Source organism: Carassius gibelio, chromosome A7 (genome assembly GCF_023724105.1).
Source record: "Carassius gibelio isolate Cgi1373 ecotype wild population from Czech Republic chromosome A7, carGib1.2-hapl.c, whole genome shotgun sequence".
NCBI lineage: Eukaryota > Metazoa > Chordata > Actinopteri > Cypriniformes > Cyprinidae > Carassius > Carassius gibelio.
Window position 1 is genome coordinate 39,405,630 of NC_068377.1, and position 15,493 is coordinate 39,421,122.

The 15,493-nt window shown below is 37.6% G+C and overlaps 1 protein-coding gene across 1 annotated transcript; it reads left to right on the forward strand.

Moving 5' to 3' along the window:
- The first annotated feature begins 12,716 nt into the window (after positions 1-12,716).
- Positions 12,717-14,279, forward strand: LOC128017819 (fucolectin-5-like). Its single transcript, XM_052603396.1, has 5 exons — positions 12,717-12,779; positions 12,927-12,965; positions 13,252-13,552; positions 13,646-13,785; positions 14,098-14,279. Exons 1-5 carry the CDS (start codon positions 12,746-12,748, stop codon positions 14,118-14,120), a joined length of 537 nt encoding a protein of 178 aa, XP_052459356.1. The 5' UTR covers positions 12,717-12,745; the 3' UTR covers positions 14,121-14,279.
- Positions 14,280-15,493: the final 1,214 nt, after the last annotated feature.

The following is a 15,493-nucleotide window of genomic DNA, read 5'->3' on the forward strand; positions in this document are numbered from 1 at the left end:
AAGCACATAAATATAAATAAAAATGTTCATACACAGCTTGAGTAGCAAAGTTTTGTTCAGTTTTAACTCTTTTTATCCATTTTGTATTTTGGATAAGAATAAGAAGCACTTCATCTGTAATTAGTGTCTTTCATTCCAACATATGAAAACATTCTTGGAATCTTCAGAAAAAGCATTTAGATGTATTTACACAGTTTAACGTATCGCAGAGGAGACATGGATGCATTTAATCTGCAGGTACAGATTGATAAATAATGTTTTGTTTTTAAAATAAAACGTTGACTACTGATATTTGAAATGATTTAAAACATGAACAAAATAGTCTATATGTGAAATTAAAACCGCCCGTAGGTGGCAACAAGAGACCGTTAATGAGTAAGTCATTGAACTTCAACTGATTAATTCAGGAACAAAGCATTTTCAAAAAAAAAGGTATTTAATTATTATTATTATTATTTATTTTTTTTTTTACCGAAATATATTCCTTTTATGAACACGCAACAGCATTAATGACATATTTAACTTCCTGAAAAATAAAAATATATTTTCCCACCTCATACATTAAATCCCTATAATTATATTATTTTTATTAAAGTTCCTGTGGCTCAGTGGTAGAGCATTGTGTTAGAAGTGCAAAAAGTTGTGGGTTCAGTTCCCAGAGAACATATGTACTGGTAAAAATAATAATAAAAAAAAATAGCCTGGATGCAGTGTAAGTTGCTTTGGATAAAAGCATCTGCTATAATGGATAAATGTAAATTATTGGTCATTATTTTAAGATATGGGCATTATTAATCCTCTTATGGACACTATGGGAGCTCTCTGAATATGATCATAAAATGTATTTGTGATGAAATCCACATTCTCCTATTAATCAGATGACCCTCATACTAATTCAGTATTTGCAAATATAAAAATTACATAAAATCTCACACTTTTGCTATACTAAAGCATGAAATTGATGGCATTTTTTTTGTGACAACAACCTCATCATTTTTGATCAAACAAGTGGCATAACTTCAGAATTTTAACTAAAATCAGTTTTCTTGATTGCTCTGAACATTTCAGACTGAGTTCAACAAACATAAAATTACTTATTCATAAACTTAAAAAAAATATAATAATTAAATTGTAGGCGTGACGGGGTAGAGACGAGGGTAATGGGGTTAAAGGTGGTAAAGGGAATGAAGAAACAAATACAGCTTAACATATAAATAGTTGTTGTTGTTGTTGTTTTTTTTTTACTCAAATTCGCTGTAAGATTTTCTAAGATGTTCTATAAACACTGTTTTTCATTATATGACCAAGAAAGACAACAGATATAAATTGCAATTGAACTTTTATTAACCCAACTGCAGGGAAAACAACATTATCATAGTATACTTTAGAAGATTATAAACTGACTGAATAGGTCATCAAAATGAAACATATAGCTTGTGTGTAATTCAATATCTGGCCCACACCTCTTTTAAGATCTCCACATGGAGAAACACATGAAGCACACAGGCTCTGGTTTTCCACCAACACACAACACCCCTGTACAGAGCATCCAGAAAGTATTCACAGCGCTTCACTTTCCCCATAATTTGTTGTTACAATCTTGTTCCAAAATGGATTCAATTATTCTCCACAAAATTCTGAAAACAATACCCCATATAGATAATACATAAGTATTCACATCCTTTGCCATGGCACTCAAGATTGAGCTCAGATGTATCCTGTTTCTACTGATCATCCTTGAGATGAGATGAGTCCTTCTGTGGTAAATTGAGTTGATTGGACATGATTTGGAAAGGCAAGCACCTGTCTATATGAGGTCTAACAGTGCATGTCAGAGCAAAAACCAAGCCATGAAGTCCTAGGAATTGTCTGTAGACCTCCGAGACAGGATTGTATTGAGGCACAGATCTGGAGAAGGGTACAGGAAAGTTTCTGCAGCATGGAAGGTTGACAGAAGCCTGTAGTCTCTGTTACCCTTAATGGGAGAAGTTTGAAACATTAGGACTCCTCCTAGAGCTGGCCTCCTGGCCAAACTGAGCAGCTGATGGAGAAGGGCTTTAATTAGACTGGTGACCAAGTCTAATCATGTCACAATACACCCCATAGAGTCTGTGTAGTTGGTGTTGATCTGCTTTGAACACTACACACACACACACACACACACACACATATATATATATATATATATATATATATATACACAGTACAGACCAAAAGTTTGGACACACCTTCTCATTCAAAGAATTTCCTTCATTTTCATGACTATGAAAATCGTAGAGTCACAATGAAGGCATCAAATCTATGAATTAACACATGTGGAATTATATATGGAATTGTATACATAACAAAAAAAGTGTGAAACAACTGAAAATATGTCATATTGTAGGTTCTTCAAAGTAGCCACCTTTTGCTTTGATTACTGCTTTGCACACATTCTCTTGATGAGCTTCAAGAGCTAGTCACCTGAAATGGTCTTCCAACAGTCTTGAAGGAGTTCCCCGAAAGATGCTTAGCACTTGTTGGCCCTTCTGCCTTCTTTCTGCGGTCATATATATATATATATATATATATATATATATATATATATATATATATATATATATATATATATAGCATTAGCCTACAAAATATCTTTTGCATGGCAATCCTTTAATGTTTAATATTTGGCGTGTTTGTGTGCTGCTGTGCATTCCTGTGTTTAATAAGTAGCGTGTACGCTCTTTAAATGACAAAAAAACATTGCGCCAGACTTTAGACCGGGTTTGAGTTGGTCTATGGCGCAGTCTATTCTAAGCTTCTTAAAATAGAACAAACCTATTTTTTACACCAGCATGACCATGGGCACTAAAATGGGTGCAACATTCACAAATTAAATGAAGTGGCGCTGGACGGGAAAATGCGAGAAGCGGTGGACTGAAACTAGCAAACATTGCGTCGCATTGCGCCTGGAGATATATAGGGCCCATAGTGTGCTTCCTCACATGCTCCTGCTCTTCTGAGTCAGCAATTTGAGAATATTTACATTTAGGGTGAATACTGGTAAAGTGGGACAATGGGTAAAGTGGGACAGTTAAGCTTAATAATTTATATCTTTACATGGATATGTTTCTTTTACTACACTGAGCTCATCAGTAGCAAGTATGTGATAAAAAAAAAAAAAAAAAAAAAAAAAAAAAATTCTATGGCTATGACATCACTTCCGGGGTGTGACACATCATTTTTAACAACCTTGCAGTGAACTGTGATGGTAAGTAAAATGACATAGCATTCTGGGGTAAATAATGTTAAGGTTATAAAAATAAAACAACTCATGGATCATTTGTAATTGTTACATATTTTGTTATAGGATGTAATGGTGAATCAGAATTTTTTTAAAATCACATTCATATTAATCTTCTTGTGGTTTTTTTATGCGATTTTGACACTGTCCCAGTTTGCCAATAGCATATTGTTAAATTGGGACAGGGTATTACTGGCAAACTGGGACAGCCATTCAAGTCATTCTAATGGAGGAATTGAGTTACCTTTTTATATGTCCCTCATACATTTAGTTAGTTAGCTAGATATTTCAACAAAGACTGATTTAAACTACGCCAGCTCTCACGCATTCACCGTGAGATACACGCAATTAACACTTTTCAAAAATAAAACAAAGCCTACTAAAAAAAAAAAAAAAAAAAAAAAAAAGAAAAAAAAAACAAGAAAGATGGAGGGTACAAGCTCGGATGGCCAGGACATTTGCAATGTTTGTAAAGCCGAATTTGGTGATGCAAATGATCCAAAGAAGACAGAGGACTGGATCATGTGCATTATTTGCGAGGACTGGTTCCATGAGACGTGTGGCGAGGAGAATGGCCTCATTAAAGACGGGGAGGCGTTCACTTGCACTGGATGTATAGACGTGTAGATTAACCTACAATGCAGAAATTAAATTAAGTCTATGTGCAATCAATTAATTCCTACAAGAAGAGATGTGAATGAAGGTTATTATTTTTTTATTATTATTTGTATGAAATAAATTTAACCCAATAAAAAAAAAAATTGTGGGCAGGCGAGGGAGGGGGTGGGTTGAATTTGCTGTACCTGCACCCCTTCTTAAAAAAAGTGATGTTTATATTATTGTTGTTGTTGTTTATATTGTAGTTTATATTGTTATTGTGTATTTAATTTATAAGGCCTACACTTGAATAACAACTGAATGTGTTTTAAGTGTCCCAGTTTTCCAATAAAGGTGTCCCAGTTTGACAGTAGCGCCTTGGGGTCATTGTGTGTTTAAGGAAGAGTCATCCATCCTGTGTTTAAAGTTTCTTTCTTTTTTTATTGTCTATAGTATAGTAGAGCTCCTAAGCTATTTAGAATAGTATCATATGAGCGGCTAAGACATTTGGATCATAATAAAAAAAGTATGCAGAATATAAATTATCAGAAAGTGTCCCACTTTACCAGTATTCACCCTACATTTACATTCACATTCATAGTTTTTGGAACAGGGATTCTAGGCAAATAACTCAAAGAAAACTCAGAGAATAAGAAAAACATCTAAGAAGTGAACAGCAGTAGATGTAGAGGCAAATGGCAAAGAGGGGCAAATATTTACTACATTGCTATAAATGCTTTCATGCATAAAAAAACAAAATGCAAATGACTGTTGATCTTGAGATGTCCATAAGAAGGGAAAGAAAAGACAAACCGAAACATGGCAGGTGCAGCAACATGCAGTATGACAGATCTAGACTGGAGAAATGGTCATAGGTCAGATTTAAGTAAAAATGTGGTACACATTTTAAGTAAACACAATTTAAGTAAAAATGTGGTACCACTGAATTTGAATACAAAAATAAATACAAATGTATTTCAGGAAGATTGTCCCTCAGATTTCTCTCAGGAGAGGACAGCTGACAAACTGTTTGGTGGATTTTACTATTGCTGTTTACACGTAATATTCAATGTTAGCATGTCAACATGGACTTCATCCTTTGACTTGCTTCAGATGAAAGTGACCACCACAATTTCAATAGTATTAATATTTTTATATCATTCATCAATAAAAATTGAAGATCCAAGTTATTGTTATTTTTAGTGAAAATGTGTTAACTTGTTTGTTTGTTTTTGCTAGAAGATGCAAAATACTGTGTGTGTGTGTGTGTGTGTTTGCTCTTGTTTTTGTGTCATATCAGGACACAACTCTGTATAATGACATGGGTATGACACAGGTATTACAAGGAGAGGGTGACGTATGAGAACATAACCCATGTCCCCATTTTTCAAAACGCTTATAAATCATACAGAATGTTTTTTTTTTTTTTTGGATAAAGTAAAAATGCACAAAGTTTCCTGTGAGAGTTAGGGTTAGGTGTAGGGCCATAGAATATACAGTTTGTACAGTATAACAACCATTAAGCCTATGGGATGAACACACTTTTCACACAAACAAACCTGTGTGTGTGTAAACATTTTTCCAGCACCAGTCAAAGTGAAAAGTGGGAGGGGAGACAGTATCATACGACTCTGATGTAAAATTAAACTAATGTGTTTATCTCAGGGAAAACATTCATTCAAACTTCCTCAAATGAAAGCAGAAAGAATCACAAACCACCTGAAATGAACATGAGGGATTTCTACAAGAGTCTGTGTTTTTTACTGGGTAAGTAAAACACAATCTGTTTAATATCTTAATAACCTTCAGTCTGCTTTCACCTTCATCTTTCAGACAGAGAAACACTTAACAAAAGACCCTCAATTAAAACTGAATGTGTTGTTCTTTTTTCATGTTATATAAATACCCTTAAACAATACACTTTTTATTGAGAAGCTAATTACATAAAACATTAATACATTATTTTAGAAGTCATACAGAATTTTACTCAACTGGCAAATATTTGAAAAGTATATATCTGTTTAATTTACAAAATACTAAGCATTATACTGTGTTTCTCATTTTAAGGCTTTTTCTCAGTTCAAACGAAGGCAGAAAAAGAAGGTGAGATTTTGTGAATTAAGCACTATTTCTTCTTTTGTTAGTGAGTTTATATCCAAACACATGGTGAAAACCCATGGACTTAAGTAGCTCAGCAGGGCTATAAATAATTGTATCAGTTTTTCATTTGAACACATTCCAGTGAATGTAGCAACATGGGGAACCACTGTTCAGTCGACAACATATGACCAATACTGGTATGTTCAATACGCTTTGGATGGTTTGAGCAATATCTCTAGTTGAAAAATTAAGAGATTAATGTTTCCAGCAACCCAGTGTGAGTCTCTCTGATATATATATCCCAACCAACATGACATCGCATCCACATGCAGCGGCTTCTCTCTGTCCCGACAGAACAGTGTTTTCTTGTTTTTTGTCTTGTGAGTCGCAGTGTTTTAGTAAGCTCACATACAGTCACGATTTTCTGCTCTATGTTGGCAGAACTGCATTTTTTACAGATAAACTCCACGCACATGGAACAGCTGCGGGATCTTGGCCTGCTACGAAGGCCTACACCATCACCGACCCCCATGACTGCATCTCGCCCACAGCAGAGGTGCCACAAGCGGTGTGAGAGGAAGCAGAAGAGGGGTAAGCACGGAGGTATCTGGACTAGGCTAACGGCTAAGCCACACAAGCCATCTATCCCCAGCAATCGGATGTAGTCCAGTTTACTGTCCAACGAGCGTACGAGCCAGTACGGCTAACGTACGCTCGTTGGACAATAAACTGGACTACATCCGATTACTACGTTCAACTCAGAGGACCGTAGGAGACCGTTGTGTTTTTGTGCTCACAGAAACATGGCTCAGCAACAGTGTTCCAGACAGCGCTATTCAGCTCAACCAGCTGACGTGCTATCGAGCGGACAGAGCTCCTGTCGCGGGAGTAAAAACCAGTGGTGGCTCACCCCTGGTGGAGTTTATGATTATTAACCCTCCTGTTACCCTCAAATCTGATAAAATTTGTTACCCACTGGGGTCAGTAATTTAAACCTCCAGAATGTGATAGTTTTTTTTTTTTTTTTTTACAAAGGTTTGTGTCTCAGGTAATTTATGTCTTTGTTGACTACTTAAATAGGCTTTTAAGTTGACATCCACATCCTAGTGTGTATACAAGGAACACAATTAAGGCAAGAGAAAGAAGAGCCGTGAGTGGCTTGCAAATCTAAACCATAAAATCTGATGAATGTGAGGGCCATAGACCGTCCAGCTGCTTTGCAGATGTCCTGTATGGACACATTTGACAAAGAAGCCTTGGAGGCTGCCATACTTTGGTTCGAGTGAGCCTTGACTCCCAGTGGTGAGGGAAGATCAGAGGACTCAAGGTTTTAGGATAGCATCCTGATCAACCACTTCTTCTGGCCGGAGGCCTCAGCCTCAGTGCACTGCAGAGGAAACATGTAACCAGAGGGTGTCTGCCCACTGAATGGCCACCAAGAGGGGCACGGTAGACTGTAATGGCTGCCACGTAGACCCTCAGGGTAGAGTGGGTCAAACGGCTTGAAGTTTTTTTTTTATAAAATATTATATATGTAAAATTATAATGAACATTATATAATTATTACAAGTTATAGTGATTTAAAAAAAAAAAATCTGTGTTAAATTTTTATATTTCTTAAGTTTTATACAGTTAAAAGAGCCTGGAGTCAAATTGACCCCAAAGAACACCGATGCTACAAAATGTGTAAAGGACATTGAAAAATTATCAGCAGTTTAAGTTTATGTTTACAGAGGTGTCCCCATTAAATTAATTAAATCTGAAGATTTTTTTTTATAATGTATTTACAGACGTTAAATATTGAATGGGGTCAAATAGGAGGGTTAAGTGCTGGCCGTTCTATCTGCGAGGGAATATACTGCCATACTGGTCATCTCAGTTTACATTCCCCCGAACAACTTTAACAGCAACAGGAATGACCCACTAAAAGAACTGTCCCAGCACATCAGTGAGCAGCAGACAGCACACCCTGATGCTTTTCTCATCATAGCTGGGGATTTCAACCATGCAGATTTAAAGAATTTGTTTCCAAAAATACACCAACAGATTAACTTTCCAACACGAGGTAATAACATTTTGGACTTTGTTTACACCACACAGAGAGGAGCTTACAAAGCCCTCCCCCTCCCCCAGCTCAGAGCCTCAGAACACATCACTGCTAATCCTTGCACACAGACTGATCATTAAAGTCACCAAACCAGTTTACAAACAGATTAAAGTGTGGCCAGAATGATCATCAGAGGTTCTTCAAGACTGCTTCAACACAACTGACTGGGACATGTTTAAACAGGCTGCCACATGCAATAACACCACTGACATCCAGGAGTACTCAGAGACTGTCACTGCCTACATCAACAAGTGTATTGATGATGTAACAGTCACATAAATCATCACTGTCCGGGCCAACCATAAGCCATGGATGACAGGGGAGGCCTACAGACTCCTGAACACACGGAACGCTTCTTTCAGAGCTGGAGATGAGGTGGGCCTGAGAACAGCTAGGGCCAACCTGTCCCGTGGCATCAGAGACGCTAAGAGACAGCACTCCAGGAGGAGAACCCATCAATTCAGTAACAGCAGAGACACAAGCAGCCTGTGGCAGGGAATACAGACCATAACGGACTACAAGCCCCCACAACGGACCTGTGACAAAAACATCTCTCTGCTGAACGAGCTGAACACCTTCTTTGCACGCTTTGAGCAACAAAACAGCACCACTGAACTGAAGACTTCACCTCCTCCTGGCAACCAGATGATGATGCTGACCCCAGACAGCGTGAGATACTTCAACAGGATCAATGCATGCAAAGCTCTGTGTCCTAACAACATCCCTGGGCATGTACTGAAAGACTGTGCAGCAGAACTCACTGATGTCTTCACAGACATTTTCAACATTTCACTTAGTCAGGCTGTTGTTCCCACATGTTTTAAAACTACCACCATCATTCCAGTTCCGAAGAAGCCATCTCCATCTTGCTTCAATGACTACCGTCCTGTTGCACTTACCCCCATCCTCATGAAGTGGTTTGAACGGCTAGTCATGCAACACATTATGTCTGCCCCCCCCAAATCCCTGGACCTCTTCCAGTTTGCATATTGGTCCAACTGGTCGACCGATGATGCCATCGCCCCTGACGTCCACTCAGCACTCACACATCTGGACGAAAGGACTCGTACGTTAGAATGCTGTTCATAGACTTCAGTTCAGCATTCAACACAATCATCCCTCAACAGCTCATCTACAAACTGATCCAGCTGGGGCTCAACCCTTCACTGTGCAACTGGCTGGACTTTCTGACTGGAAGACCTCAGGCAGTACGGGTCGGCACCAACACATCAAGCACCACCCAGCATCATCACACTGAACACTGGGGCCCCCAAAGGATGTGTGTTGAGCCCCTTCTCTTCACTCTGCTGACCCATGACTGCACACCATCACACAAATCCAACTGTGGAGAGAGTGAGCAGCACCAAGTTCCTGGGTGTGCACATCCCAGAGGACCTCTCCTGGACTGAAAACACTGCAGCCCTGGCCAAAAAAATCACAGCAGCGTCTTTACTTACTCCGCATACTGAGGAGAGCCAGAGCCCCACCCCCCATCATGTAGACCTTCTACAGAGGCACTATCGAGAGCATCCTGTCGAGCTGAATCACTGTGTGGTATGGCGCCTGCAACATGTCCTGCCGAAAGACTCAGCAACGCACAGTGAGAGCAGCTGAGAAGATCTTTGGTGTCTTTCTCCGCTCCCTGCAGGATATTTATGGAACCTGTCTGCTGTCATCAGGGAGGAGAATGCAGAGTCTCCAGGCCAGGACCAGCAGACTGAAGGACAGCTTCATCCAGCAGGCTTTCCAGCCTTGCCTCCCCGTTTGCCCCAGGCACAACTGAACTATGACCCCCCCCCCCCCACACACACACACACACAGATCCCACATCCACAGGACCTAACCACCCCCCTCTCCCCACTAATACACGATGACATGCACCAGTCACTTTGTGCAGCATTGGTCTGTTCACACCCTCATTCACCATGGAACTGGCGTCATTCTACCACCTCATCAGTCAGTTAAATAAAATAACTGCTCTTGAGCCCTTTGTCAATTTAATCGAACTGAATAAGCTTTTTTTTGCACTAAAAATCTTTTATCTGCACTGTTTTTTCACTTCACTTATATGCACTCTATCTGCCATGTGCCTTGCGCTGCTTTATTTAACTTGATTTTATATTTTATTATACGTTATTTTTACATTCCCTTATTGTATAGTTGTATCTACATTTTATATTTGATCTAGATTTTTAGGTTCTACTGTTAATGTTATCTGTATGCACTTGGGGTCTGAGAGTAACGCATGTACTGTATGTATGTATGTATGTACTGTACATATGGAAGAATTGGCAATAAAGGAGTCTTGACTTGACTTGACTTGATATATTCTTATATTCAGATTCTGGTCAGTAGCTTCATCCACATACAGGGGATTTGTTATGTGGGGAGCAGGGGGGCTCTGTATTTCAGGCTTTCGAGGGTAGAGCTGAAGATCTTTGCCCGAACCCGATGGGACCCGATGAGACCCTATGTGTTCGGTCGGGTTCGGGCTTAATTTATATCATCTTACACGAGCTCGGGCTTGCGCTCTGGTTTGCTCGGTAAACGAGTGGTCATGTGATTTGTTTTGATTAGTGTGAGAAAGATGCGAAAATGGATGCTGAGTAGGTGAAACAGAGGCTTGCGATTACGTTTTGGTTGCACCAGCAACTAAAGCAAAGTCTGAGGTGTGGAAAAGTTTGACCATGTTTACAATGAGAATAATGAGTGAATAATGAGGCACCATCAGGGAGCGCAGGAATGCACTGAAGACATCTAAAGTGGACTCAATCATTTTCCTCTAAAAAAAAATGTAAGCTTAGCCTAATCTCTGTGAGTAAAGGACTTTTAATGCCCAATTATGGCAAAGTCACCTAACAGCAAGTGAGAGAAAAGCCCTATTCGGACGGGACTAGTTTTACAGGGGGTCGTTAGAGAAATCTGCGTTTCACAGACGTACTTGGTGATTTTAATCCCGTCCGAATCTGCTACGTCTGTGTTTTTCTCACACAACCTCTGTGATAATTCCAGAGCAAATTACCTACCGTTTTTCAGCAAACTCAGTGATCCTCTGAGAAAACTAATCCCGTCCGAATGCGAATGTCTGTGATTGCCGGTGATATTTTATTTCACACCGCTTTCCTTGTGTGTTTTGGCCAACGTGAATTACCGTAGATGCTCTTACCGCGCGGATGTTTGATATATTTGCTTAGCGACAAATAAATAATAAAAAAATAATACAAATAATAAAATCAAGAGCAAGATCGTGTAAACTGTTAATACCGGCTATTGTAATATCAGCATCAGGTAAGATTACTCACGTTCATTTATGTACTCAGTTACATAATGTTTTAATTACATTTAATAAAAAAAAGGAAAACAAGTTAAACTAAAGGAATCACACGGTAACATGGTTTTGTTATACTAGCCATTTAGTATTTATTGTGTAATAATACTAAGGCAATCATTCTGAATGAATTAAATGCACGCATACAGAGCGCATGATCTCTGTGACGCCCAGATGCACAAAACAAACTCCCTCCCACCTCTGTAAAAAACACGGAGATGTTAGTCCCGTCCAAATTGGTACATGAAAATCATAGACGTCAGGTGGTAAGAATCGAAACTCAAACGTAGTTCAGTAAACTAGTCCCGTCCGAATAGTGCTAAAGACAAAGATAGACACAGAAAAATCCAATGTATCAGATGGAAATTCTTGTAACAACTATTCAAATCACCAAGAACATAGTATAGACAGCTGTAGTAAGATGCTTTTTTTTTTTGTCCAATGATGAATTATATTGTGTTTCATAATATATTCTGTAAATTGACTCAATGTATGTTAACTATAGAAGCTCCAGATGAACCCAAAGACCTTTAGTCCATGATTTCCACTCCATCAGTCTGGCCGCTGATCATTTTCAAGTTGTTTTGTGTGTATTCAAATGATCTCAGGCAGGATGTAAATCGGGAGCTCCACACACAATAAATTTGCCTGAGTAAAATTTATTTAAATTGAAGAAAATGTTAATCTATACCAGATAACATTTGGTCCCTCTCTAAAAATAATAAGTTACTCTTATATTTGTTATATTTGACTCTATCTTTTTTTTTCATTAATTACACAAGTAATGTTCTATATTGATTTTATTATACTTTACCATAATACTTTTTCTCATTCAGTATAAACTACTTGAATGATTACAGAAAAGTGCCTCGTACAAGAAAACACAACATTACAAACGTCATTGTTATGTTGATTCAACATTTATTTAGATTATTCCTTTTAGGAGATAATGTTAATTTGAATTAAAAAAAAAAAAAAAAAACGCAACTCATGGATGGATGCTGACACGCATGTAAAAAAAAAAAAAAACCTTAATAATAATTATAATTCTGAAATACTAGTCTTATCTACCCAAGTTTTTTGTGCTAATGGAAAACAACAAACCAGAAAAAAAAAGTATTTACATTTCACCAGATTTGTTTAGTAAATCAGCCTTGACCTATGATGTGTGAAATATATTCAGTGAGCATCCAGTCAGAATGTCCTAAAGGTGGAGACTCAACAGAAACACAAATAAAAAGAGGGATGAAGAAGAGAGAGCAGAAGGGGAAAATCACACCCTTGTCATATCTGACCATCACAGATATCTGGTCATTGGTCTTTAGAAAACAAGATGGAGGGACTCTCTTATCTGTTCTTACTTTTGGGTGAGTAAAAATGACACGCATCAATCAAATGATGTACAATTATAGATGCTGTTTAACTATTTGTTTATGGAAATATTTTAATAATCAAATGCAAAATAATATTGATTTATCCCAGAAAGCAATATAAATATTTTGTTTTTGTAACAGGTGTCTTTTCCATTCAGGGGAGTTCAGAAAACTTGGAAGGTAAAAAAGTAGTAACTAAAGTCCCATTAGTTAACATGCATTAACATTAACCAAAAAACAACTTATAGTATTTATTAATCTCTGTTAATGTTGGTAATAAAATACAACTGCTTATAGTTAGTTTGTGTAAGTGTAGATCCATTACAAATATTACCTTTAGATTTTAATGTAGGAGGAAATAGAAATTGAGTGTTTTCATTTGGAATTTAACATTTAAAAGCAAATGGAATGTACAGAAACTTCACACATTTGAGTCTTGACCCTCAGTTTTTCTAAATGTTTTTAGAGAATTTGGCATTGAAAGGAACGGCTGTACAGTCGAGCACATTTTACACTTCTGGAGCTGCACAGGCCATCGACGGCATCAAATACTCTCCTTCAGGTACACCCTATCCAGACGAAACCCATGCATACTGCTCCATCACATCAAACGAGCTCAACCCGTGGTGGAGGCTGGACCTGCTGGATTCTTACAACATTTCCAATGTGACTGTCACCAACAGAGGTGACGGCTGGCCGGAGCAAACGACTGGAGTAGAGATCCGCATCGGAAACTCTCTGGAAAACAACGGCAACAACAATCCCAGGTGAAGTTATGAAAACAGTTATGAACGTGTCAGGAGAACTGGATTTGATCAGGTCAGCTGATTGTGTCGTGGTTTCTCTCTTTCTCTCTGTAGATGTGGTGTCACTTCACTTGTCCCAGCAGGCAGTTCTGTCAGTTTCTCTTGTGGGGGAATGGAAGGTCGTTATGTGAACATGTACCTCCCTAACATCCAGATGTGGCTCACGCTGTGTGAGGTGGAGGTTTATGGAACAGGTAAAATAGGTTAGAAAATAGGTCCATTGTTCATTGTCAATAACAGAGAGATGTATAAAGCACAGCTCACAACGAGGTCACTTTCAAGCCCAGCATCTTTCTGTTGGTTGAATTTGCATGATCAACTTTAACATGCAGTGAAATCCGAGATTAGAGCGAAATAAGAGATATTGTAAGAGCGAAAAAGTGCTTTCAACATGAAATCCAATTACATTATACATAAATTATTGAACGTGTCATCCTTTGAGTGCAGTAATTAAAAAAATAATAATTATTATATATGTATATATATAATTTTTTTTTTTAATCTAGACTCTTGTGAAGACTTCATATGACCCAGCACCTGTGAGTAGACGATGCCTACCCTGCAAGGACTCCAGATACAAAATGATGACATTTTCAATGGGTTGAAATGCACACAGAGTTTGCTTGAATGCATATCTGGTATTTGTAAATATTATAATGTGAATTAGATTTCAACTGTTACAAGCTCCTATAAAGACTATAAAGGTTTTGTTACAGAAAAAAAAACATGCATTTTCTGTAAACCTGCTTTTAAACAATATGTGTTGTGAAATGTGTTATACAAATAAATGTGAATTAAACTGAATGAGCCATTGTTGTCTCCAAGGGACTGTTAAAAGTTTCATAGGGGGCTTATACACAGTGTGCTTGTTCATAACAAAATAAATGAAGTATAGCCTACGTTTACAGTAATATATATGATGTACAGTTTACAGTACCATTTCAAGACACAGGCACACAGCACAGTCACAATGACAACACAAAATCTACTGTCAACATTAGATTGACACCATTACCAAAATGTAGCGTGTATACTTTGCTGATCACTGATTGGACGGAGAGATTTGTGACTACCTGCATCACTGAACTTGTGACACAAACACAACAGAACAAAAAGTGTCTGTTTCATTCTCTGTTGAGGAAGTACAGATGTTCCTCTCGTTGATAACAGGAGCGGATCCAGCGAGAGCTTGATGGGGCCACGCAGAAGGAAAATGTTTTTCAGGAGTTTCGGCAATAGAAAGACATTTGAATAATCCCACCCACTCTAAAGCGATACTACGCTGCAGTGGAAAAACAAACCGAGCCAAGCCGTACAGTGAAGTAGTGAACCATGCTGAGGTGAGTCATACCATGCAGTGGAAAAGCACCATAAATTATGTTGTAATGTCATTGGGCGATGATGTCATTATGTGATGCAAAATTGCGTCATTGTGTAGAATTCACAATGAGATTATTCAAATTCCAAAATGACGACAACATATTATTTGAAATATGATAATTTTAGATATGTTTTGAAAAATAATGTAAACATTTAAATATATTTGTAAATGTACTATAAATACAAAAATAATTATAATGATATTTTTATATTTAAATTCAACATATTCAACATATTTTTTTACATATATTGTATGTAGTAAAACGACACATTCTGAACAGTCTAGTAATAGTTTTAAGCATTAGTTTGTTTGTTGTTGTATGTCACACTCGAAGAAAAGTCCATAAAAATTGTCAAAATGTACTGTGCTAATATGAAATAATTTTCTTTATTGATTTTTCACAGGCATTTTAGCTGTATTTTAAATAATGCTTTTCATTTTGTGTAGGGTAAAAGGACATTTCTGTATACTTCACAAATGTTGTCTTGGCAGAAAATTTGCTTAGTTTTTCCATTTTTCTA

Excerpts from the sequence above, each read along its gene's own strand:
- LOC128017819 (XM_052603396.1), top strand. The coding sequence starts at position 12,746 with ATGGAGGGACTCTCTTATCTGTTCTTACTTTTGG. Across the intron at positions 13,553-13,645 it reads AACGGCAACAACAATCCCAG|ATGTGGTGTCACTTCACTTG; the intron begins GTGAAGTTATGA and ends TTCTCTCTGTAG. Across the intron at positions 13,786-14,097 it reads GGTGGAGGTTTATGGAACAG|ACTCTTGTGAAGACTTCATA; the intron begins GTAAAATAGGTT and ends TTTTTAATCTAG.